This window comes from Protomyctophum parallelum, assembly GCF_964188405.1.
Source record: "Protomyctophum parallelum genome assembly, chromosome: 4".
Taxonomy (NCBI): domain Eukaryota; kingdom Metazoa; phylum Chordata; class Actinopteri; order Myctophiformes; family Myctophidae; genus Protomyctophum; species Protomyctophum parallelum.
This window is the reverse complement of record NC_139700.1, coordinates 47,772,829-47,798,979: the sequence shown is the minus strand read 5'-3', so window position 1 is coordinate 47,798,979 and position 26,151 is coordinate 47,772,829. Positions and strand designations below refer to the sequence as shown.

General features: G+C 44.0%; 1 protein-coding gene across 1 annotated transcript in view; it reads right to left on the bottom strand.

Annotated features, from left to right (window-relative positions):
- The window catches only part of myo5c (myosin VC), a gene marked incomplete at both ends in the record, with an annotated part of 200,950 nt that overhangs the window by 12,552 nt on the left and 162,247 nt on the right, over positions 1-26,151 (bottom strand). The window contains 7 exons of the mRNA XM_083762844.1: positions 2,266-2,335; positions 16,591-16,684; positions 17,015-17,195; positions 17,902-17,965; positions 18,617-18,710; positions 19,808-19,972; positions 21,422-21,568. Coding sequence (XP_083618970.1) covers positions 2,266-2,335; positions 16,591-16,684; positions 17,015-17,195; positions 17,902-17,965; positions 18,617-18,710; positions 19,808-19,972; positions 21,422-21,568 — 815 coding nt within the window. The remainder of the gene's footprint in view (positions 1-2,265; positions 2,336-16,590; positions 16,685-17,014; positions 17,196-17,901; positions 17,966-18,616; positions 18,711-19,807; positions 19,973-21,421; positions 21,569-26,151) is intronic.

The following is a 26,151-nucleotide window of genomic DNA, read 5'->3' as shown; positions in this document are numbered from 1 at the left end:
AACATTCAGTGCATTTTCTGTGGTCTGAAGTTTTTTCTTTGGGGTTTTTTGGGCCTTTTGAGCTACAATGAAAACAGGCAACACAGTGAAACAGTGACATCTGCTGGCAAATCCCATTGACATATATGGGATTTGCAGTAAGTGATGTCACTTACTGCCGGCAAATCAGAGCACCTGTTTTGAGCCAGAAAACCCCAGATCACAGAAAATCTACTGAATGTTAAAAGTTCATGTTTTTTGGGTGCAATTGAGATTAGAAAACCTAAAAAAAACAAGAACAATTCCAAAACCTTTTTTTTTATGTCACAATCCCTTTAAAGGTGGAGTGCCGTGATTTTTTTCCACACCTAAACATGATCATCAGGTGTATTTAGGTGTATATGAGGTATAAGTTTTTCAAAAAAGTGTACAGTATTTGTTAAAATGATGGTTTTATGTGGACACACTCACCAGTTCATTAGGTATGCGTGAGTTTAACCGTAGCACCACCCACCTAATCCAGTCACTCCGCCTCCTCCTTTAAGACCACCCACTTGTCCTAGTCCCTCCCCCTCCTTATAAAAGGACAGCCCATGGCTCTGCCCTTTTGTTTACAAAATGACAAATTGGTGTCTGTAATGTAACAAGAACTCATGTTTTTGTGAATGTTAGAAGTGAACACTTCCCATATTTCTGAGATATCGTATAAGCACCATTATGCACTTATACTGCCACCATCCATGTATAGGTATAGTGTATAATCCACGCATCCATACCATATCAGATCTGTTTTTTCTGATTTTGTTTATAATCATTTATTTATTTCCTCCAATTATATTGACCCTATTGTCACAATCAGCTCAGCTCATCATCCAATTAAATCATAGTTTAACAGCAGAAACAATTAATTTGATAGATAATTTAGCATGAATAATTTTATTAATTTGCCAATATATTGTAGGCTATTTATTTCCTCCAGCTAAGCACCCTGGCATTAAAACTGTCCAAAACACTTGCACTGCCCTAGGCACATGATGCTCTGGACAGAAGACTCTCCACTCTTGCTCTGATCAAACTCAATTTACAACATGAATGTTCCTTCTGACTGCATTGAGTTTCAGCAAAAGTCGGGGGAGTGGGAGACCCCGGGGCAGACCAAGGATGAGTTGGAGGGTTTATATCTCCAATATCTGCCAAGATCGCCTTGGTTGCTGCTGGAGCTGTTGCCCCCGTGACCCGACTACGGATAAGCGGTTGGAGATAGTTGGATGAATAGTAATAGTAGTACTAGTAAAAGAGTACCTGGTAGCATGTTGCATGTTGTCACAAGCAGTGAGCATGTCTTCTACATCGTAGATCTTATCAGGATCATCCGCTGTCAAACTGTGTGCGCACGCACACGCACACACACGCACGCGCGCACACACACACACACACACACACACACACACACACACACACACACACACACACACACACACACACACACACACACACACACACACACACACACACACACACACACACACAGTGATCATCATGCTGTTAACATGCACAATTATTTAGTGACATAGACAGAGTGATCACACTACATTACAAAGTTAATGCAAAGACGAGAAGTTGTGCGTGGCGTGAACGAAGCGAGCGGCCGCCTGGTATCTTCGACCCCGGGCTGGAAAAGTCCAACACGTCACCCTGACAGCCAATCAGCGTCAATGTTGTCCGGAACGCCCGGAAATGTTTTGGCTGTTTTTATTTCATCCAGTTCCAACTGAATTGACCGCCGGGACTTGGCAACGGTGGAGAGAAAAAACCTTTTGTAAAGACATACATGTAATGTTGCTTTTGCCTACTGTTTTATATTTTGTCTACTGTAGCACTTCGAGATTCTGAGGAATGTAAAGTGCATTATAAATACAATCCATTATTATTATTATTATTATTATAATGCTCATAAATGACAGTAGCAGGAATTATGTTACATATATAAGTATATTGAACCGAGCTGTCTTGGGTGAATGATCTGTGTGTCCGCCAATCGATCAATTGTTGTTCCGCGAGGGACCTCTTTTTCTTTTTACCTGCGCGACCAAAGTGAAGCGACTGGAAACTAATCTATATCTTAAGGTATGAACACAGCTTTAGATGACGTGAATGTATACAGTCCAATGATTTAGTGACAAGACGACAGTAAGATGACATTATGTTAGAGTCCGAAGGAACATCATTACGATAAGTTAAATGATATAATATGTGAATGAATGTAACATGCTAAAAGCGTCTCACCGTGAAAGCAGCTCCTCCTCCCCCTCTCCTACTCCACCCAGCATCTTCCTGATGATCTCGTTCATTTTGGCTACACAACACAAGAGGAGGGGTGTGAGACACTTCTTTCAATCACAACACAAGAGGAGTGGTGTGAGACACTTCTTTCAATCACAACACAACACAAGAGGAGGGGTGTGAGACACTCCTTTCAATCACAACACAACACAAGAGGCCTGGTGTGCGACACTCCTTTCAATCACAACACAACACAAGAGGAGTGGTGTAAGACAATTCAATTCAATTCAAAGGGCTTTATTGGCATGAGAAAACATATGTTTACATTGCCAAAGCAAAAAGAACAATACAACAATACAGCAATACAATCAAAACAAAAATTAAGTACATTTGAAGGTCAGAATCATCAATAGATCTAATTCTATGTACCAAGGTCACTCAATGCAGGTATAGTGCAGGAATATACACAATGATTAGTCTTTAGGGTCATTGTGTTCCATTTGATATCCTTCTCCTATCACAGCAACTCACAAATCTTGCTGCTGTGTTTGCACATTGTTGTACTTCGCCCAGCAGATATGGGAGTTTTTTGTCATTCTGGGTGCCTGCCATGCAATGGCAGAAACACAGGTTGAAATCCGCAACACATACTTAATTGTGGGCTCGCCACAGCGAGCACACAATAGTTATTGCCAGTCTATATTTATTCTGCTTCTTTATTCCGCCGTTTTTTTGTGACCTAGTAACTTCCACATACTTTATGCTAGAAATTTAGTCAAACTGTTCAGCTCTTTGCAGTGATGTGTGCTTGTATTTTTATTTTTACAAAGTTTTATACTTTTTAACTTTTTAACTTTTTTTTACATTCTTTATAGTGAGAATCGATGGAAGAAAGGTCCCATTTTTTTTTAGCTCTTATTACTCCGTCATACTTTCACTTTGAAACTTCATTCAAACTTTATAATGTTCATCTATCTTTGAACTTTCATTGGTGAAAAAGTTGTTTTGAAAAAGTTTATACTTTTTAAAATATTTAACTTTATTTATAGTTTTTACCTCCCATTGACAATGTATGGGATTTATCTCTAAATCAACCTCACTTTTGCAGCCTCATTACTCTGGCATACTTTGTCGTAGAAACGTGATTTAAACTTTAGAAAGCTCACACGACTCTGGACTTTTTCGTGGTTCAAACCGTATTCGAATACGTTAAACGTTTTTTCCGAAATCGCAGTTCAATCGCAGGCCGTTTCGCCTAATTAGTGCCAACTTAGAGTGCGGGGCTTCTTTCACTAGAGTGTGGGAACAGAAAATCTTTCCTTGAAATTTTACCAAACAAATTGTCGTCCCGGCCAAAATATTCATTTTACACGCATGTTCTTTGGTCATTTTGTAGCCACACATGTCCTCTTTCACACAATGTGACCACCAAAGCACAGAGACATACAGAATGTGAACTACGGCCTTTTAAGTGACACAAATACAGTCAAGCTGCTCATTGACCTCCATTGTATAATTCTTACGAGGAAATTATCGCGATGACAATTCTTAACTCGCTCTTATAACCACATTTTCGATCGTACCAACACCACAATCGCACATGGTGTACCTCAATATCTCAGGCCACTCACAGCGAAAACAATATTTGCATTCGACTTTTACTTTTTGCGATAGAGCAATTTGTTCGGGCATAGTTTGCCCCATTCAGGACCATTGTAAAATAGCAGACCTGCAAGTTCATAGCGCACCACTCCCAGTCATAGTGCTGGCAGGTTTTTACACTTCCACAGCTGAGACATATAAGGGCTTAATTACAGGGCTGAAATTAAAGTTACAAGATCTCAATGAGTTGCTCTGCGATACCTTGTGAGCTTGTAGGTCTGCTATTTGTGCAATTGGATGGCCTTTACGCAGCTCTCGCAAGAGCACGCACGCACACACACACACACACCCTGTCTTCCTATTGGCTGGCCTTTACACAGCTCTCGCAAGCGCACGCACGTTTAAAAAAATAGCATGTTAGCATGTTAGAATCTTAGCATTAGCATGTTAGCATTAGCATGTTAGCATGATAGCATTAGCATGTTAGCATGATAGCATACATAACATGCACAACATACACAAGTGTATGATCAAAACAAGCAAACATGCACAACATACACAACAGAAGGACATACATACACACGCAAGCCCGCCGTTGGAGCAGTTAGGCACCGCTCAAAACAGAAATAAAGAATGAAAGTTTTCAACCCTTTTCATATCAAGGCACATCATTATTATTCTGTGTTTGAGCCACGGACCACCATGGGATGAGATTCAGCCTTTCAGAAACCACCAAAGACTCCGGCACTAGTCAGTCTGTCGCCGCCCGGACGCATGGGTATTTTAGGAAAACCTTCACTTTCAATTCCCCCAAAAAATCAGGAAGCAAAATCACTGTATAGCTAATGTGAGCATCGTAACTTTAAAAGTCATCAGAACCGCGAGGATATTGTAACCGTGAGGTAGCGACGATTCAGTAATGAGCCGCTAACATTGACGTTCTGATCAATCTTGTCACACTGTTTACAACAGAAAAGTTTTTTCTCAAGTGTGGATACGCTGGTGGCTCTTGAGATTGCCTAACTGATTGAAGCTCTTGTCACAGTGCTTAAAGACGAAAGGCCCCTGTGTGGATACACTGGTGTGTCTTGAGGCTATGTAACACAGATAAACTCTTTCCACACTGTTTACAATAGAAGGGCTTTTCTCCAGTGTGGACACGCTGGTGTGCCTTCAGGTGACCTATCTGACTGAAACTCTTGTCACACTGTTTACAACAGAAGGGTTTTTCTCCAGTGTGGACACGCTGGTGTGTCCTGAGGTGACCCATCTCACTAAAACTCTTGTCACACTGTTTACAACAGAAGGGTTTTTCTCCAGTGTGGATACGCTGGTGTGCCTTCAGGTGACCTATCTGACTGAAACTCTTGTCACACTGTTTACAACAGAAGGGTTTTTCTCCCGTGTGGATACGCTGGTGTGCCTTCAGGTGACCTATCTGACTGAAACTTTTGTCACACTGTTTACAACAGAAGGGTTTTTCTCCAGTGTGGACACGCTGGTGTGTCTTGAGGCTATCTAACACAGAGAAACTCTTTCCACACTGTTTACAACAGAAGGGTTTTTCTCCAGTGTGGACACGCTGGTGAGTCTTCAGATCACTTGACTGACAGAAACTCTTGTCACACTGTTTACAACAGAAGGGTTTTTCTCCAGTGTGGACACGCTGGTGTGTCTTCAGATCACTTGACTGACAGAAACTCTTTCCACACTGTTTACAACAGAAGGGTTTTTCTCCAGTGTGGATACGCTGGTGTGCCTTCAGGTTACCTATCTGACTGAAACTCTTCTCACACTGTTTACAGACGTGAGTTTTCATTCCTGTATAAGTCATCTGACGTGTCTTCACTTCTCCTGGTGGAGTCAAAGTCTCTGTAAACAGTTGATGACTGTACAATCTAGGTTCGTCTCCGTCTCCTTGTTCCTGGCTTGTTATTACAATGCTGGTGATTTTCTGACAGGATTCTGAGGGGATCGGTCCCTTTCTGGGCATTTGGCAGTAGAGGTCGTCGTGGCCCGATCTGTATGTACAACCAGAACGGTGGACCTTAGCCTGGGAAGATTGAGACTCCTTCCTGGAGTGGTGGTTCATCATCTATACATGGACCGTGATGGCGTTGTAGGTTCTGTCGGGGAATGGACAATCTTCTCTCTCTGTCTCCCTATTATCCTCTCTTCTGACTCCTTATGGTCACTTTATTTATCCTCTCTTTGACTCCCTTTAATATGTTTTCTATCTGCTTCTCTCACAGAACTGGGTAAAGCCAGCTAAAAGGGGTAGGTCCTGGTCTCTGTGGAATGAAGTGGAATTGTTTTTTTTTTTTTTTGAATAATTATAATATTGAGCAGAGTTCTGATCTGACCTCACTCACAACACAACCGGTTGCCGTGCATATGCCTGACTACACCGATGTGTGCATGCAGGCCACCGCCCCTCCATATTTGGGCAATAATGACGTCATCAATATGATATCTCTGTTTCTATTTTGCGTATAGCTTTTTTTCTTTTTGGGCTTGACCCCATCTTATAACTGCTTGCAGCTATATTTTTTATCGTTTCCACAAAAGGAAAGGAAAGAAGACGGACGGACGGGGGGCAGGTGGTTAAAACAATCACACTTTTGTGAACTGAGCGGTGCAGGCTGCTCAAAAACACCTCTGGCTGGCTGCCACCGGTATTGCAGATGTTCATACTCTAAACAGAAGGACATACATACACACGCAAGCCAGCCGTTGGAGCAGTTAGGCACCGCTCAAAACAGAAATAAAGAATGAAAGTTTTCGACCCTTTTCATATCAAGGCAAATCATTATTATTCTGTGTTTTTTTGTGCTCTCTCTCTCTCTCTCTCTCTCTCTCTCTCTCTCAATTAAATAAAATTAAATTAAATTCAAACATGCTCCAAGAAGATTGGATTCTTGCTCCAGATTGGAGATTGGATTCTTGTCCATGCTCCAAGGTTAAGGACTCACTCCAATGAGGCGTGTCCAGGACTTACTCCAATCCATCTCCAATCTCATCTTCTGAATCTCTGGGATGAGATTCAGCCTCTCCGAAACCACCAAAGACTCCGGCACTAGTCAGTCTGTCGCCGCCCGGACGCATGGGTATTTTAGTAAAACCTTCACTTTCAATTCCCACAAAAAATCAGGAAGCAAAATCACCGTATAGCTAATGTGAGCATCGTGACTTTAAAAGTCATCAGAACCGCGAGGATATTGTAACCGCGAGGTAGCGACGATTCAGTAATGAGCTGCTAACATCGACGTTCTGATCAATCTTGTCACACTGTTTACAACAGAAAAGATTTTTCTCCAGTGTGGATACGCCGGTGGCTCTTGAGATGGCCTAACGTATTGAAGCTCTTGTCACAGTGCTTACAGACGGAAGGCCTCTCCCCTGTGTGGATACGCTGGTGTGTCTTAAGGCTATGTAACACAGAGAAACTCTTTCCACACTGTTTACAACAGAAGGGTTTTTCTCCAGTGTGGATATATGCTGGTGTGCCTTCAGGTTACCTAACATTGTGAAACTCTCTCCACACTGTTTACAACAGAAGGGTTTTTCTGCCATGCAATGGCAGAAACACAGGTTGAAATCCACAACACATACTTAATAATAATCGTCCTCAAGACACGAAACTTTGACGTCTATGGCCGGCCGCACGGTTTACCAAAGCCCCACAATATATACATCGAAACGTGCGGCTCGGCCGGGAATGGTGTGCTTGTGCGTTTCTTTCGTTTCGGGTTACCGTACCAACGTAATTCGCAAAAAACTACGCGAAAAATGCCCCATGCAAAGTCAATGGGGAAACGCGGGTAAAAACAGAAAACGACACGTTACTTTGGAGCCACATTGCTCTGGCATACTGTTACGTGGAAACACGATTTAAACCTCAAACAGCACACGAGGCCATCGACTTTGTTGTGGTTCAGATGGAATTCGAATACATTGCACGGTTTGCCCGCTATCGCAGTTCAAAGTGTGTTTGGTCTGAGAAGAAATCTCGACTTAGAGTGTCGCACGCCCAGAGAGAGAGCGGGTCAGAGGGACAAGCCACTGTGAAGACTGTAGCGAAATTCTCAGAAGAAATCGTCCTCACGGCCAAAATATTAACTTTACACGCATGGGTTTCAGTAATTTTGTAGCCACACTCGTCCTCTTTCACCCAATGTCACAACCACAGCCCATATTCATACGGTACGTGAACTACAGCCCTGAAAGCGACAGGTGTACCATCATAATGTGTCATACAACTCCATGTTGCCTGAATGAGTCAGCAATTTTTTCATCACAAACACAATTTCTTAACTCGCTCTCATAACTAAGTTTTTTATCGTACCAATACCACGATCGCACATGGCGTACCTCAATGTCTCGGGTCACTCACGGCGAAAACAAAAATCGCATTTGACTTTTACTTTTTGCGATAGAGCAATTTGTTCGGACATACGTTCTCTCACTGAGTCAGTGTGCTTTTAACTTTCAATAGTGGTTGCATTCGCATAGACTACCCCAGCTGAAAATGATACTTTGTTAATGATTCAAGGTCAAGTTGACCACCTCTCACACACGTGCACACACAAACGCACACGCACGCACATGCACAAATGTGCACGCACACTCACACATTGAAAGTCAATGAAAAAAATCGGGGAAACACGTAACTCTGTCATTTCTCGACCGTTTCAGAAGCGGGGCGGCTCGCCGGAACCGGGCCGCCCCCCTGAACAAAACCAATTGGACCCTTACAGCTCAGACGTCTTAGCATTAGCATGTTAGCATTAGCATTTTAGCATGTTAGCATTAGCATGTTAGCATTAGCATGTTAGCATTAGCATGTTAGCATATTAGCATGTTAGCATATTAGCATGTTAGCATTAGCATGTTAGCATTAGCACTTTAGCATGATAATATTAGCATGTTAGCATTAGCATGTTAGCATTAGCATGTTAGCATGATTTAACATGTTAGCATTAAAATGTTAGCATGCTAGCATGTTAGCATGTTAGTATTAGCATGTTAGCATTAGAATGTTGGTGGCAACGTAATGCGCAATAAACTAAGACAATAAACTCCCCATTGAAAGTCAATGGGGAGACCTGGCTCACATGTAACCAAATGGACCCTTCTGAGAGGCTAAATGTCATCAAATGGTGGTCCGTGGCTCAAATGCTGCACAGACTTGGCGAGCTTCAGGCACCCAGACATTTTTATTGAAATTTTGTTTCTAGTTTACTCTGCTTTTGTGTTGCTTCTTTCCAATGTGTCAGATAGTTTTCCTTTTGCTGTTTTATAATTTGGTTTAGTCCAATGGGTTTTCTATCTCGTGGCTCTGTTTGTGTTTGTGCCCGGAGTTCCAGGGCCAGATGGCTGGGAACTGCCCATAGATCCGAAGTCCCGTTAGTCCGAACATGCACTGCTCCCGTGCTTGCGGTTAGGTTTAGGTTTGCTCCCGTGCTTGCGGTTAGGTTTAGGTTAGGGTTAGAGATAGGGATAGTAATTTCGGAACAATGAACCTTCTGACTAATGACACGGCACCAGATGGCTGCCCCTCAGCATCTCTCTAGAGTTTCACTGTGTGTGAGTGCCTTGTTATGGAGTGCATCTAGGTCACTTTCTTTTAGGTGGTTGTAGAACTTAAGTGCTCTCTTTTTTATTTTGATTATGAGTGGGTATCGTCCTAATTCTGCCCTGCATGCATTATTTGGTGTTTTTCGCTGGGTACGGAGAATGGATTTGCAGAGTTCTGTGTGTAGGGTATCGGTTTGGTGTTTATCCCATTTTTCAAGATCATGGTTTGCTAATGGTCCCCAGATCTCGCAACCATAGAGGGAAATTGGTGAGACACTTCTTTCAATCACAATACAACACAAGAGGAGTGGTGTGAGACACTCTTTCTCTTTTTTTTTTTTTTTTTTTTAAGATATTTTTTTGCGGCTTACGCCTTTATTGATTTTTTAAGGGATAGAAAGTAGGCTGACAGGAAACGGGAGAGAGATGGGGGGATGACATGCGGTAAAGGCCGTGTCGGGTCCGGGAGTCGAACCCGCGGCACACCGCGACTGGATCACCAGTCCGGTGCCCAGACCGTTACGCTACGGCCTGGGCCGTGAGACACTCTTTCAATCACAACACAACACAAGAGGAGTGGTGTGAGACACTCTGTTTTCAATCACAACACAACACAAGAGGAGTGGTGTGAGACACTCCTTTCAATCACAACACAACACAAGAGGAGTGGTGTGAGACACTCTGCTTTCAATCACAACACAACACAAGAGGAGTGGTGTGAGACACCCTGCTTTCTGCAATCACAACACAAGCGGAGTGGTGTGAGACACTCCTTTAAATCACAACACAAGAGGAGTGGTGTGAGACACCCTGCTTTCAATCACAAGTTAACACAACACAAGAGGAGTGGTGTGAGACACTCTGCTTTCAATCACAACACAACACAAGAGGAGTGGTGTGAGACACTCTGCTTTCAATCAAAACACAACACAAGAGGAGTGGTGTGAGACACCCTGCTTTCAATCACAACACAAGCGGAGTGGTGTGAGACACCCTGCTTTCAATCACAACACAAGAGGAGTGGTGTGAGACACCCTGCTTTCAATCACAACACAAGAGGAGTGGTGTGAGACACTCTGCTTTCAATCACAACACAAGCGGAGTGGTGTGAGACACTCCTTTCAATCACAACACAAGCGGAGTGAAAGCAGAGGCAGGAATGGGTGGTCCAAAGGAGAAGTTTCCAGCTCCATTATTGTTTTAGGAATATATTTTTTAATAATATCCACATTTTTTCCACACTTCGCCCCCCTACGTCCCCGCACCGCCACCCTCCCCACGCCCAATACAAATTGACCGCTACAAAAACCTTAATAATAGAGAAAAATCATCAGAAATAAATACTGAAGCCAGATATAATCATTAAGGAAAGTTTATGCATGGACTATGTGTACTATGTAAACTCTTCATTTCCATTTTCCAGCCTTTCAACAACAACAAAAAAATCCCCTTTTTTTGTCTTTTGACTACAGGCACAGAGAAACTTAAAACAAAATAAAAAATAAGACAGGAATACAAGTTTGGCGTGGGACTGGGAGTGATTGAAATTCTTAACCCTGCCGCCATCGACTGGATATGCCGTATTATGAAGACATTGTAATGTGAGAAAATGAATGAAAACAAGCTTGTTGTTGCATCCAGGAATATTATGAATATATATATATATATATACAGTCGCTATGCAACATTGGTAACCTCGACAGTGGTGAGAGACCGTGTATAGAATTAGAATCCCATGTGTGCATCCCATTCCCGCAGTGCGGTTAATATAAATAGGATGATATCATTAATGCGGTCGGATGGTGACAAAAAAGCTCATCTGCGTGTCTCAATTTCAGACCGGTGTCTCTGGGCTGTGTTACATAAGTTAAGGCGGGACTTCCGGTTGACCTACATAAAAGGAGGCGGGACTTCTGGTTGACCGCCGGTTGACCTACATAAAAGGGGGCGGGGCTTAGGGTTAGGGTCATCAATCAACCGTGGCTGACATAAGGTAGTCTATATATTCTCTGGTGTGCCTTCAGGTGACCTATCTGACTGAAACTCTTGTCACACTGTTTACAACAGAAGGGTTTTTCTCCCGTGTGGATACGCTGGTGTGCCTTCAGGTGACCTATCTGACTGAAACTTTTGTCACACTGTTTACAACAGAAGGGTTTTTCTCCAGTGTGGATACGCTGGTGTGCCTTCAGGTGACCTATCTGACTGAAACTCTTGTCACACTGTTTACAACAGAAGGGTTTTTCTCCCATGTGGATACGCTGGTGTGCCTTCAGGTGACCTATCTGACTGAAACTTTTGTCACACTGTTTACAACAGAAGGGTTTTTCTCCAGTGTGGACACGCTGGTGTGTCTTGAGGCTATCTAACACAGAGAAACTCTTTCCACACTGTTTACAACAGAAGGGTTTTTCTCCAGTGTGGACACGCTGGTGAGTCTTCAGATCACTTGACTGACAGAAACTCTTGTCACACTGTTTACAACAGAAGGGTTTTTCTCCAGTGTGGACACGCTGGTGTGTCTTCAGATCACTTGACTGACAGAAACTCTTTCCACACTGTTTACAACAGAAGGGTTTTTCTCCAGTGTGGATACGCTGGTGTGCCTTCAGGTTACCTATCTGACTGAAACTCTTCTCACACTGTTTACAGACGTGAGTTTTCATTCCTGTATAAGTCATCTGACGTGTCTTCACTTCTCCTGGTGGAGTCAAAGTCTCTGTAAACAGTTGATGACTGTACATTCTAGGTTCGTCTCCGTCTCCTTGTTCCTGGCTTGTTATTACAATGCTGGTGATTTTCTGACAGGATTCTGAGGGGATCGGTCCCTTTCTGGGCATTTGGCAGTACAGGTCGTCGTGGCTCGATCTGTATGTACAACCAGAACGGTGGACCTTAGCCTGGGAAGATTGAGACTCCTTCCTGGAGTGGTGGTTCATCATCTATACATGGACCGTGATGGCGTTGTAGGTTCTGTCGGGGAATGGACAATCTTCTCTCTCTGTCTCCCTATTATCCTCTCTTCTGACTCCTTATGGTCACTTTATTTATCGTCTCTTTGACTCCCTTTAATATGTTTTCTATCGGCTTCTCTCACAGAACTGAGTAAAGCCAGCTAAAAGGGGTAGGTCCTGGTCTCTGTGGAATGAAGTGGAATTGATTTTTTGTTGTTGTTGAATAATTAGAATATTGAGCAGAGTTCTGATCTGACCTCACTCACAACACAACCGGTTGCCGTGCATATGCCTGACTAGTGACTACACCGATGTGTGCATGCAGGCCACCGCCCCTCCATATTTGGGCAATAATGACGTCATCAATATGATATCTCTGTTTCTATTTTGCGTATAGCTTTTTTTCTTTTTGGGCTTGACCCCATCTTATAACTGCTTGTAGCTATATTTTTTATCGTTTCCACAAAAGGAAAGGAAAGAAGACGGACGGACGGACGGACGGACGGGGCAGGTGGTTAAAAAAATCACACTTTTGTGAACTGAGCGGTGCAGGCTGCTCAAAAACACCTCTGGCTGGCTGCCACCGGTATTGCAGCTGTTCATACTCTAAACAGAAGGACATACATACACACGCAAGCCAGCCGTTGGAGCAGTTAGGCACCGCTCAAAACAGAAATAAATAATGAAAGTTTTGACCCCTTTCATATCAAGGCAAATCATTATTATTCTGTGTTTTTTTGTGCTCTCTCTCTCTCTCTCTCTCTCTCTCAATTTAATTCAATTCAATTCAATTCAATTCAAACATGCTCCAAGAAGATTGGATTCTTGCTCCAGATTGGAGATTGGATTCTTGTCCATGCTCCAAGGTAAGGACTCACTCCAATGAGGCGTGTCCAGGACTTACTCCAATCCATCTCCAATCTCATCTTCTGAATCTCTGGGATGAGATTCAGCCTCTCCGAAACCACCAAAGACTCCGGCACTAGTCAGTCTGTCGCCGCCCGGACGCATGGGTATTTTAGTAAAACCTTCACTTTCAATTCCCCCAAAAAATCAGGAAGCAAAATCACTGTATAGCTAATGTGAGCATCGTGACTTTAAAAGTCATCAGAACCGCGAGGATATTGTAACCGCGAGGTAGCGACGATTCAGTAATGAGCTGCTAACATCGACGTTCTGATCAATCTTGTCACACTGTTTACAACAGAAAAGTTTTTTCTCCAGTGTGGATACGCTGGTGGCTCTTGAGATGGCCTAACGTATTGAAGCTCTTGTCACAGTGCTTACAGACGGAAGGCCTCTCCCCTGTGTGGATACGCTGGTGTGTCTTAAGGCTATGTAACACAGAGAAACTCTTTCCACACTGTTTACAACAGAAGGGTTTTTCTCCAGTGTGGATATGCTGGTGTGCCTTCAGGTTACCTAACATTGTGAAACTCTCTCCACACTGTTTACAACAGAAGGGTTTTTCTGCCATGCAATGGCAGAAACACAGGTTGAAATCCGCAACACATACTTAATAATAATCGTCCTCAAGACATGAAACTTTGACGTCTATGGCCGGCCGCACGGTTTACCAAAGCCCCACAATATATACATAGAAACGTGCGGCTCGGCCGGGAATGGTGTGCTTGTGCGTTTCTTTCGTTTCGGGTTACCGTACCAACGTAATTCGCAATAAACTACGCGAAAAATGCCCCATGCAAAGTCAATGGGGAAACGCGGGTAAAAACAGAAAACGACACGTTACTTTGGAGCCACATTGCTCTGGCATACTGTTACGTGGAAACACGATTTAAACCTCAAACAGCACACGAGGCCATCGACTTTGTTGTGGTTCAAATGGAATTCGAATACGTTGCACGGTTTGCCCGCTATCGCAGTTCAAAGTGTGTTTGGTCTGAGAAAAAATCTCGACTTAGAGTGTCGCACGCCCAGAGAGAGAGCGGGTCAGAGGGACAAGCCACTGTGAAGACTGTAGCGAAATTCTCCGAACAAATCGTCCTCACGGCCAAAATATTAACTTTACACGCATGGGTTTCGGTAATTTTGTAGCCACACTCGTCCTCTTTCACCCAATGTCACAACCACAGCCCATATTCATACGGTACGTGAACTACAGCCCTGAAAGCGACAGGTGTACCATCATAATGTGTCATTATTAACAACACAACACAAGAGGAGTGGTGTGAGACACTCTGCTTTCAATCACAACACAACACAAGAGGAGTGGTGTGAGACACTCTGCTTTCTGCAATCACAACACAAGCGGAGTGGTGTGAGACAATCCTTACAATCACAACACAACACAAGAGGAGTGGTGTGAGACACCCTGCTTTCAATCACAACACAAGCGGAGTGGTGTGAGACACTCCTTTAAATCACAACACAACACAAGAGGAGTGGTGTGAGACACCCTGCTTTCAAGCACAAGTTAACACAACACAAGAGGAGTGGTGTGAGACACTCTGCTTTCAATCACAACACAACACAAGAGGAGTGGTGTGAGACACTCTGCTTTCAATCACAACACAACACAAGAGGAGTGGTGTGAGACACTCTGCTTTCAATCAAAACACAACACAAGAGGAGTGGTGTGAGACACTCTGCTTTCAATCAAAACACAACACAAGAGGAGTGGTGTGAGACACCCTGCTTTCAATCACAACACAAGCGGAGTGGTGTGAGACACCCTGCTTTCAATCACAACACAAGAGGAGTGGTGTGAGACACCCTGCTTTCAATCACAACACAAGAGGAGTGGTGTGAGACACTCTGCTTTCAATCACAACACAAGCGGAGTGGTGTGAGACACCCTGCTTTCAATCACAACACAAGCGGAGTGGTGTGAGACACCCTGCTTTCAATCACAACACAAGCGGAGTGGTGTGAGACACTCCTTTCAATCACAACACAAGCGGAGTGGTGTGAGACACTCCTTTCAATCACAACACAAGCGGAGTGGTGTGAGACACTCCTTTCAATCACAACACAAGCGGAGTGAAAGCAGAGGCAGGAATGGGTGGTCCAAAGGAGAAGTTTCCAGCTCCATTATTGTTTTAGGAATATATTTTTTAATAATATCCAAATTTTTTCCACACTTCGCCCCCCTACGTCCCCGCACCGCCACCCTCCCCACGCCCAATACAAATTGACCGCTACAAAAACCTTAATAATAGAGAAAAATCATCAGAAATAAATACTGAAGCCAGATATAATCATTAAGGAAAGTTTATGCATGGACTATGTGTACTATGTAAACTCTTCATTTCCATTTTCCAGCCTTTCAACAACAACAAAAAAATCCCCTTTTTTTGTCTTTTGACTACAGGCACAGAGAAACTTAAAACAAAATAAAAAATAAGACAGGAATACAAGTTTGGCGTGGGACTGGGAGTGATTGAAATTCTTAACCCTGCCGCCATCGACTGGATATGCCGTATTATGAAGACATTGTAATGTGAGAAAATGAATGAAAACAAGCTTGTTGTTGCATCCAGGAATATTATGAATATATATATATACAGTCGCTATGCAACATTGGTAACCTCGACAGTGGTGAGAGACCGTGTATAGAATTAGAATCCCATGTGTGCATCCCATTCCCGCAGTGCGGTTAATATAAATAGGATGATATAATTAATGCGGTCAGATGGTGACAAAAAAGCTCATCTGCGTGTCTCAATTTCAGACCGGTGTCTCCTCAACATAATTTGCCTGGAAACTAGACAACTCTGCCACAGGGACAACAATCATTGGGGAGATTCGGTCTGGCACACCTCAGTTTGAATTACATGAAAAAAAAAAAAAATAGACTTTTATGCTGTGACATTGGAATCTGCTTGGAACCGACCCTTGGAAATACATTTTCCACAGTGAAGTTCCAGACTAATGTATATACGCAGCGATATTAGCCTGGCCAGGCCAGACTGTCTGCTGCCAGGCCACACCATCATGTACCTCTGGTGTGTTCAGACTGTCTGCTGCCAGGCTACGGCATCATGTACCTCTGGTGTGTTCAGACTGTCTGCTGCCAGGCTACAGCATCATGTACCTCTGGTGTGTTCAGACTGTCTGCTGCCAGGCTACGGCATCATGTATCTCTGGTGTGTTCAGACTGTCTGCTGCCAGGCCACACCATCATGTACCTCTGGTGTGTTCAGACTGCTAGCTGCCAGGCTACAGCATCATGTACCTCTGGTGTGTTCAGACTGCTGTCTCCTCCTGCGCTCCGTGTCGTTGCTCTGGCTTTGCAGGTTGTGAAGATCTCGACGCAGCTCTGGGATGACCTTCATGAATGGTAAATTGTGGATTTACATATATATGCACGCACACACACACACACACACACTCACACACACACACACACACACACACACACACACACACACACACACACACACACACACACACACATCAGGGCTGATGGAGACCGGTATAGGTCGAAACATGTTGGTTTAATACAGATTTTTTAACTACTTTGAGTGCCCGGATCTCCGCCTTTTATCAATCAATGTCTTATTCCGAATGATCCCAGGAGCACCTTTTTACTCTTTTCATATTTTGTATGTCCCTCCGTCGAGCACACGGTTGCTTTCTCGCCTCTGCCTCGGTGTTACCTTGACGTGTTTGCTGAGCTGCAGCACCTGCTCCTGCAGGTCAGAGGTTAGTCTCTCGGCGTCCTCCAGGAGGCGCTGAAGACGCAGACGCTCCTCCTTGCTCCTCCTCAGCTCGTCCCGGAGGAGGTCCGTCTGGCTGTCGCCGTCCCTCCTCTGGAGGTCCAGGTTGTTCTCCGCTATTCTGAGGAGAAAGACAAGTTAGTTGTTCTCTGCTACTCTGAGGAGAAAGACATCCATGTTGTTCTCTGCTACTCTGAGGAGAAAGACAAGTTAGTTGTTCTCTGCTACTCTGAGGAGAAAGACATCCATGTTGTTCTCTGCTACTCTGAGGAGAAAGACAAGTTAGTTGTTCTCTGCTACTCTGAGGAGAAAGACAAGTTAGTTGTTCTCTGCTACTCTGAGGAGAAAGACAAGTTAGTTGTTCTCTGCTACTCTGAGGAGAAAGACAAGTTAGTTGTTCCTTGCTACTCTGAGGAGAAAGACACCCATGTTGTTCTCTACTGTTCTGAGGATAAAACCACACATCTAAAGCTAAATGTTTCCTTCTTAAAAACTTCAACCACAATGTCTCTATTCCGATGACAAACCCTTCATCACTTGTACCATAGGACAGAGGTTCCCAACCACTGGTACGTGTACCTGTGCTGGTACATAGGGACATGTCCCACTGGTATGTGTACATGTGCTGGTACGTAGGGACATGTCCCATTGGTACATAGGGGGTACATGTCCCACTGGTACGCAAGAAGGGAATCCCAAGTTTTCCTGACCATGAATCTATAACCGTGCGTCACTAGGATCAATGATATGGTCAATGACAATTATGTTGTGATATAATAATATACAGTCGCAGCGGGTAGGCTACCACGATGATGATTAAGACTTACTTCCTTAGTCTTTCTTCCTTTTCCTTCTCTTCCTGAAGATTTCTCTTAATTTTCTCAAAGTCATCTGTTAAAACGCACGCATGCACGCACACAGTCACACACACACACACACACACACACACACACACACACACACACACACACACACACACACACACACACAGTCACACCACACACACACACACACACACACACACACACACACACACACACACACACACACACACACACACACACACACACACACACACAAACAGTGATCATCTGCTGTTAACGTGCGCAATTATTTCGTAACAGAGACAGTTCGATGGCATGCAAATTATTTAGTGACATAAATGTGACTCCATCACTGCATTACCAATCTCCATCAGTACTAGATAACCACCAATATTACTCAAGAGACTAATATGTTACTTATTACAGAAAAAAGGAAAAAATAATAACATTAATATGTTACTCATTACAAAAAAAGGAAAAACCCTGCCCAGTAGGGGAGGGGTAAGAAATGCCCCGCCCAGTAGGGGAGGGGTAAGAAAAGCCCTTCCCAGTAAGGGGAGGAGATGGGAAGTATTTCTTACAGATCAGCTGAGGGCTGATTTCACCAAACACCGCCGTAGGAATATGGTCTGTTGAACTGTGCTTCCGTGTGCTTTTTTGGGGGGAAAACTGCTAATAAAGTATTCAATCAATCAATCAATCAATCAATCAATCAAACCTTTGTTCTCTTTGATGGAAGCATCAAACGTATGCTCCAGACTCTGTTTTTCTCGGATCAGTTGTTCCTTCTCCTGTTGAAGCTGTCCAATGACCTGAGGAAACAGCATTACTTTGGTTTGTTTTGTTTTCGTCTCTTGCCTTCGTGTGATTTTCATTACATGAGATTTTTTATGTTAAATATATAGACCACGTCACGACAGGATCACACGGGCGATTTAGGAACACAGACCGGGCTTTCGTCCGAGGTGGACGAGGTTCTCCGTCTGATAAGCAGATCTACAAGCTCATAGCAGGGCACTCGGTGCCGCGCTATGAGCTTGTAGAACTGCTATTTGTCAACAGCTAAAGTGTAGAATAATAGTTAAAGTGGTTAAACGCTAAAGGTGACACAGATGCGTTCCAGGTCTTAACTCATTTTTCCCCCAGGTACGTATATATACGTACGTCTACGCTAGGTGGCGTGATATACAAAGTCCGTATATATATATACGTACCCCAACGTAGACTCCGACTATATAATGGTTGATTCCTACGGAAGCCTTTAACATTGGTCCGGTTCCCATAGCAACGCCCCACCGTTCCAACTATGCGATTGGAAATATATTCACAGTGCCACATGAAAAGACGTTCGTTGCGATGTGCGAACGTGACCGACTGAACAGACTTGTTGCCATGGAAATGGGAATATACAACCGTAACTTTGGTGAACTGTCGGCAGTGGTGAGTGACACAACTTATAAATAGCCGATCTACAAGCTCACAACGCGTCGCAGCGAGCCTGCGACGCATAGATCTTTGGCTATCCCTGCAGCGGATTTCGGGTGGTTGCGGATGTATAAATTGGATTGATGAATTAATGCGGTCGGAAAACGGGCGGATTATAAATATGCACACTCGGATTCGGGTGACAAAAAAGCTCATCCGCTGATCTCTAGTGTCTTTGTACTGCGACGCTGGCGCCATGTAAACGCTTCTGACGAGAGGTAAGGTCTGACCTTACCTCTCGTCAGAAGCGTTTACATGGCCGCAGCATTGGAACACTGGTGTTTATAAGAGTGTGTGTTGGGGGCGGGCAAACTGCGACCTCTTAAAGTGAACGTGTATGTTGGCCCCTGGAGCTGGGCTTTATGCTAACAGCTAGCGGTAGAGATAGAGTTAATGGGACAATAATAAATCAACCAATCATAACCTTGCTGCCGTCTTCCTTGGTCTTGTGGTGCTGTGCTGCCAGTGTCGTCTTCTCGCCGGCTGTCTTCTCCAGCGTGGCCTCTAGGTGGCGCACTCGCTCGGCGCTGTGAGAGTGGCTGCTGGCCAGGCTGGTCAGCCTCTCCACCAGGCCCCGGTTCTCCTTGTTCTGTCGAAGGTCACAGGTCATGTCAGCCTGTTAGTTGTTAAACACTTTCCCCGCCAGCATCAATCAATTCATTCACCCGTATACCGCCAGCATTACTTCCAGTGCAACCCTTATTTTGAAGGATCCACGGGACCCCCAAAAGCTGGAACCGGATGTTACTCACGATGTGTGTTGAACTTGTGACGCACTGGATATTTTACATTCGCCCTCCGAGCACAGTCTTACCGCGACAATTACTACTTTGGCTATAGAGTACCGAAGTCTGATGTCGTTATCAGTAGAGGGCGCTAAGTCCACAGGTTCATGTACTTTTTATTTGCATTGTAATCCCCATAGAGGGATTTTAGATCGCCTCATATAAGAAAAAAACAAAACAAATCATCCCGGGCATTTCACTCATAAGTAAGTAAGCCTTGCCGAGCCATGATACAATGAGGCCCGGCCGAGCCATGAGTAGGCATGGAGCTCGATAACCGATACCCAAAGAAATCCGATAACAAGCATATTGAGTACCCATTATCAATAAACTGTGGGCTTATCAAGCCTGTTATCGAGCACAGCGGCTCATGGCATCATCAGGCGATCAAGAAATAAATGAAATCATCCACGCTGTTACAAACAGTCGGTCTAAAAGTGTATTGATATCCGCCAACCAGCGCTGCCCGAGTAAACAAAAATTAGGCTTTTAAAGTGACGGTACACATATTATCCAGTTAACAGTTTATTTAATATATAAAGATACTGGTTCTGTTCAGAATGTATTGTCTCCCGTCTTTACACCCCCTGGACATGAAGCTAGTATGTCGCAGGGACTCCCCAATCCAGCCCTTGATGCTGAGTGCCAAGCAGGGAGGCATTGGGTCCCATTTTTGCAGTCTTTTGTATGACCCAGTCAGGGATAGAACCACGTCCTCCCAGTCTCAGGGCGGACACTCTAACCACAAGGGCCACTGAGCTGGTTTCACTCATAAGGACACGAATAATCAACTGACTGCGCGAAAACGGTAATGTCACTGCTGCTGAATTAGTTACACTTTCGCTAGAAACAGACTGTATCAAGTATGAGTGTAATAAAGACTAGAATAACAACGTTTGCTACTAAAACTACAGTATATGACTAGAGCAAACATTTCCTATACGTCGAAGCAGCAACAGTGTCTGGGAAAAGTGCCCATGGGAATCCTGTTAATTAAACCTCACTAGGGGCTTGTAGATCGGCTATTTTCAGCATGCAACTAATTATAAAATGACTTATACTGGATCTCTTGTCCACTAGTCCCTTCCTAACATTTTAGTTAGTTTTTATTTGTTGACGAAATTGTCAGTAGAATTTAGTCTCAGTTTTAGTTTTCATTTAGTCAGTGAAAAAAGGTAGTCGACGAACATTTTATCGTCTTAGTTTCAGTCACTGAAAACAAAACTACTTGAAGGCCAGCCAGCTGAACCCACCTGCTCCTCCAGCTTCTTCCTCAGCTGCTGCACCCTGAAGGCCAGCTGCACATTGATCACCAGGCGGCGCGTGGTCTGAAAGCGACGGCGGGCCAGCCACGCCCGGGCGTGCTTCTGCAGCACCACAACCTTCTGGATCTCCACCATCTGTGGACCGCCACACACGCACGCACACACGCACACGCACACGCACACTTTATTTTATTTGTACAGCACCTTTCATACAGAAACTATAGTAAAATACGCACATCACTTCGTGGAGGTGCTGGGTTCAAAAAGTAACATATGAAAAGAGAAGGGAAACCGCACACTCATATGCTCCGAAAGATAAATCTATTGACGACGTTTCGAGCCAAGGCTCTTCATCTGGTCAAGAGTTTGACCAGATGAAACGTCGTCAATAAATGATCTTTTGGAGCATATGAGTGTGCGGGTTCCCTTCTCTTTTCATACAGCACCTTTCATGACATGACATGCATCACAAAGTCACAAAGACACAGTGAGAACATGAATAACAACACAGCTATTTAAAAGCTCAACTCAGTTCCGCAAGAGTGAAGAAATAGGTCTTGAGCTGTGCTTTAAAGCTATCTACAGAGGCTGCCTGTCTTAGTTGTGATGTGAGTTTACAGAGGGTATGCACATGCATAAAGTGAGTGTCAAATCGAGTGGCAAAGTGAGTTTAACATTGTTTGACATAATTTAATGCAATCAGATAGGACTTTTCTGTTTGGATCAAGGCCAGGAAGTAGTTTTTGCCACTCATATACCCTCTATTTCATCGAACCATAGAAGCAGAAAGCTGCTTCACAGTCACTAGACAGTCACAGAAGTAGGAAGGTTTGGGACATATCTAGACAGTCACAGAGGAAGGTTTGGGACATAGCTAGACAGTCACAGAAGTAGGAAGGTTTGGGACATATCTAGACAGTCACAGAGGTAGGAAGGTTTGGGACATATCTAGGCAGGCAGTCATAGAGGTAGGAAGGTTTGGGACATATCTAGACAGTCACAGAGGTAGGAAGGTTTGGGACATATTTAGACAGTCACAGAGGAAGGTTTGGGACATATCTAGACAGTCACAGAGGTAGGAAGGTTTGGGACATATCTAGACAGTCACAAAGGTAGGAAGGTTTGGGACATATTTAGACAGTCACAGAGGAAGGTTTGGGACATATCTAGACAGTCACAGAGGTAGGAAGGTTTGGGACATATCTAGACAGTCACAGAGGAAGGTTTGGGACATATCTAGACAGTCACAGAGGTAGGAAGGTTTGGGACATATCTAGACAGTCACATAGGTAGGAAGGTTTGGGACATATTTAGACAGTCACAGAGGTAGGAAGGTTTGGGACATATCTAGACAGTCATAGAGGTAGGAAGGTTTGGGACATATCTAGACAGTCACAGAGGTAGGAAGGTTTGGGACATATTTAGACAGTCATAGAGGAAGGTTTGGGACATATCTAGACAGTCACAGAGGTAGGAAGGTTTGGGACATATCTATAGACAGTCACAGAGGTAGGAAGGTTTGGGACATATCTAGACAGTCACAGAGGTAGGAAGGTTTGGGACATATCTAGACAGTCATAGAGGTAGGAAGGTTTGGGACATATCTAGACAGTCACAGAAGTAGGAAGGTTTGGGACATATCTAGACAGTCACAGAGGTAGGAAGGTTTGGGACATATCTAGGCAGGCAGTCATAGAGGTAGGAAGGTTTGGGACATATCTAGACAGTCACAGAGGTAGGAAGGTTTGGGACATATTCAGACAGTCACAGAGGAAGGTTTGGGACATATCTAGACAGTCACAGAGGTAGGAAGGTTTGGGACATATTTAGACAGTCACAGAGGTAGGAAGGTTTGGGACATATCTAGACAGTCATAGAGGTAGGAAGGTTTGGGACATATCTAGACAGTCACATAGGTAGGAAGGTTTGGGACATATCTATAGACAGTCACAGAGGTAGGAAGGTTTGGGACATATCTAGACAGTCAGAGGTAGGAAGGTTTGGGACATATCTAGACAGTCACAGAAGTAGGAAGGTTTGGGACATATCTAGACAGTCACAGAGGTAGGAAGGTTTGGGACATATCTAGGCAGGCAGTCATAGAGGTAGGAAGGTTTGGGACATATCTAGACAGTCACAGAGGTAGGAAGGTTTGGGACATATCTAGACAGTCACAGAGGAAGGTTTGGGACATATCTAGACAGTCACAGAGGTAGGAAGGTTTGGGACATATCTAGACAGTCACATAGGTAGGAAGGTTTGGGACATATTTAGACAGTCACATAGGTAGGAAGGTTTGGGACATATCTAGACAGTCATAGAGGTAGGAAGGTTTGGGACATATCTAGACAGTCACATAGGTAGGAAGGTTTGGGACATATCTATAGACAGTCACAGAGGTAGGAAGGTTTGGGACATATCTAGACAGTCACAGAGGTAGGAAGGTTTGGGACATATTTAGACAGTCACAGAGGTAGGAAGGTTTGGGACATATCTAGACAGTCACAGAGGTAGGAAGGTTTGGGACATATTCAGACAGTCACAGAGGAAGGTTTGGGACATATCTAGACAGTCACAGAGGTAGGAAGGTTTGGGACATATCTAGACAGTCACAGAGGAAGGTTTGGGACATATCTAGACAGTCACAGAGGTAGGAAGGTTTGGGACATATTTAGACAGTCACAGAGGTAGGAAGGTTTGGGACATATCTAGACAGTCATAGAGGTAGGAAGGTTTGGGACATATCTAGACAGTCACATAGGTAGGAAGGTTTGGGACATATCTATAGACAGTCACAGAGGTAGGAAGGTTTGGGACATATCTAGACAGTCACAGAGGTAGGAAGGTTTGGGACATATCTAGACAGTCATAGAGGTAGGAAGTTTTGGGACATATCTAGACAGTCACAGAGGTAGGAAGGTTTGGGACATATCTAGGCAGGCAGTCATAGAGGTAGGAAGGTTTGGGACATATCTAGACAGTCACAGAGGTAGGAAGGTTTGGAACATATCTAGACAGTCACAGAGGTAGGAAGGTTTGGGACATATTTAGACAGTCACAGAGGAAGGTTTGGGACATATCTAGACAGTCACAGAGGTAGGAAGGTTTGGGACATATCTAGACAGTCACAGAGGAAGGTTTGGGACAAATCTAGACAGTCACAGAGGTAGGAAGGTTTGGGACATATTTAGACAGTCACAGAGGTAGGAAGGTTTGGGACATATAGACAGTCATAGAGGTAGGAAGGTTTGGGACATATCTAGACAGTCACAGAGGTAGGAAGGTTTGGGACATATCTAGACAGTCACAGAGGTAGGAAGGTTTGGGACATATCTAGACAGTCACAGAGGTAGGAAGGTTTGGGACATATCTAGACAGGCAGTCATAGAGGTAGGACAGTCACAATTTACAATTTAGGCATTTAGCAGACGCTCTTAATCCAGAGCGATTTACATTTAAGCAAGAACAAAAGCATGGGAATACATCACATAAAAGCATTTATCATGAAACATGCGTAAGCTAAGAAAGTAACAGTGGAATATCTATATAATGAAACTATACATACACTATACATATAAACTATACATATTTACTACTATGCTATACATATGTACTATGGCGTGCTATGACTATATACAATACAATTATAGTGCTGTCTACATAACATGCTATAAGTCTGTGTCAAATGCTATCTAAGCCAACAGAAATGCTATCTAAGGGGTTAGGGTAAGTGCTATGGGCCATGATGGAGTCTGAAAAGGTGGGTTTTCAGGCTACGGCGGAAGATTGGGAGTGATGCTGCAGTTCTGACTGCAATGGGAAGTGCATTCCACAGTTTTGGAGCCAGAAGGGAGAAGAGTTTGGGACGTGTGGAGCGTTGTCCCAGCGTTTTTAGTGAGGGGACTTCCAGTTTCCCTGCGTTGGCTGATCTGAGTGCGCGGGAGGGTTTGTAGGGTTCAATCATACCTTTGGTTGCTTTGAATGCCAGCATCAGAGTTTTGTATTCTGTGCGGGCAGCGACCGGGAGCCAGTGGAGGGAGCGGAGCAGGGGGGAGACATGTGAGAATTTTGTCTGGTTGAAGACCAAGCGAGCTGCTGCATTTTGGATCAGCTGGAGAGGCTTAAGTGCACATGCTGGTAGGCCAGTAAGGAGGGAGTTACAGTCACAGAGGTAGAAATGTTTGGGACATATCTAGGCAGGCAGACAGGCACCACCCCATTGAGTGCTTTATAAACTGTACCTCCATATGCTTGTCCATGCAAACTGTTAATACATCAATCAATCAATCATCAATCAAGCCAGCTGGCAAGTTAGTAAACAGTGTTCATAAACAGTGCTCAAGCTAAATAAAAATCTACGAAACTATGCTCACAACTAGGCTAACATGTTAGGGAGGGACTAGTGGAGATACAGCAAGACAAGTGGGTGTTGCACTCCGACAATGCAAGCTCCCAATGTGAGCTTGTGGACCGGCTGTTTCTGGTGATGCGCCAGAAACAGCCGGCTAAGCATACTAAACCTAGACTAAAGCCTATCAGATTACTAAACGACTATGACCGAAACTAAATCAAACTGTTCCGTATTCCATATTAAAGTAAGTAAGTAGGAAAGTAATTCATAAGGTTAAAAAATGTTTCTTACATCATGCTCCATTATTATTTGCAGTTTTCAGAAAATAAGGCAAGAAGAACAGAGATGCGAGGAGACAGAAACTGGT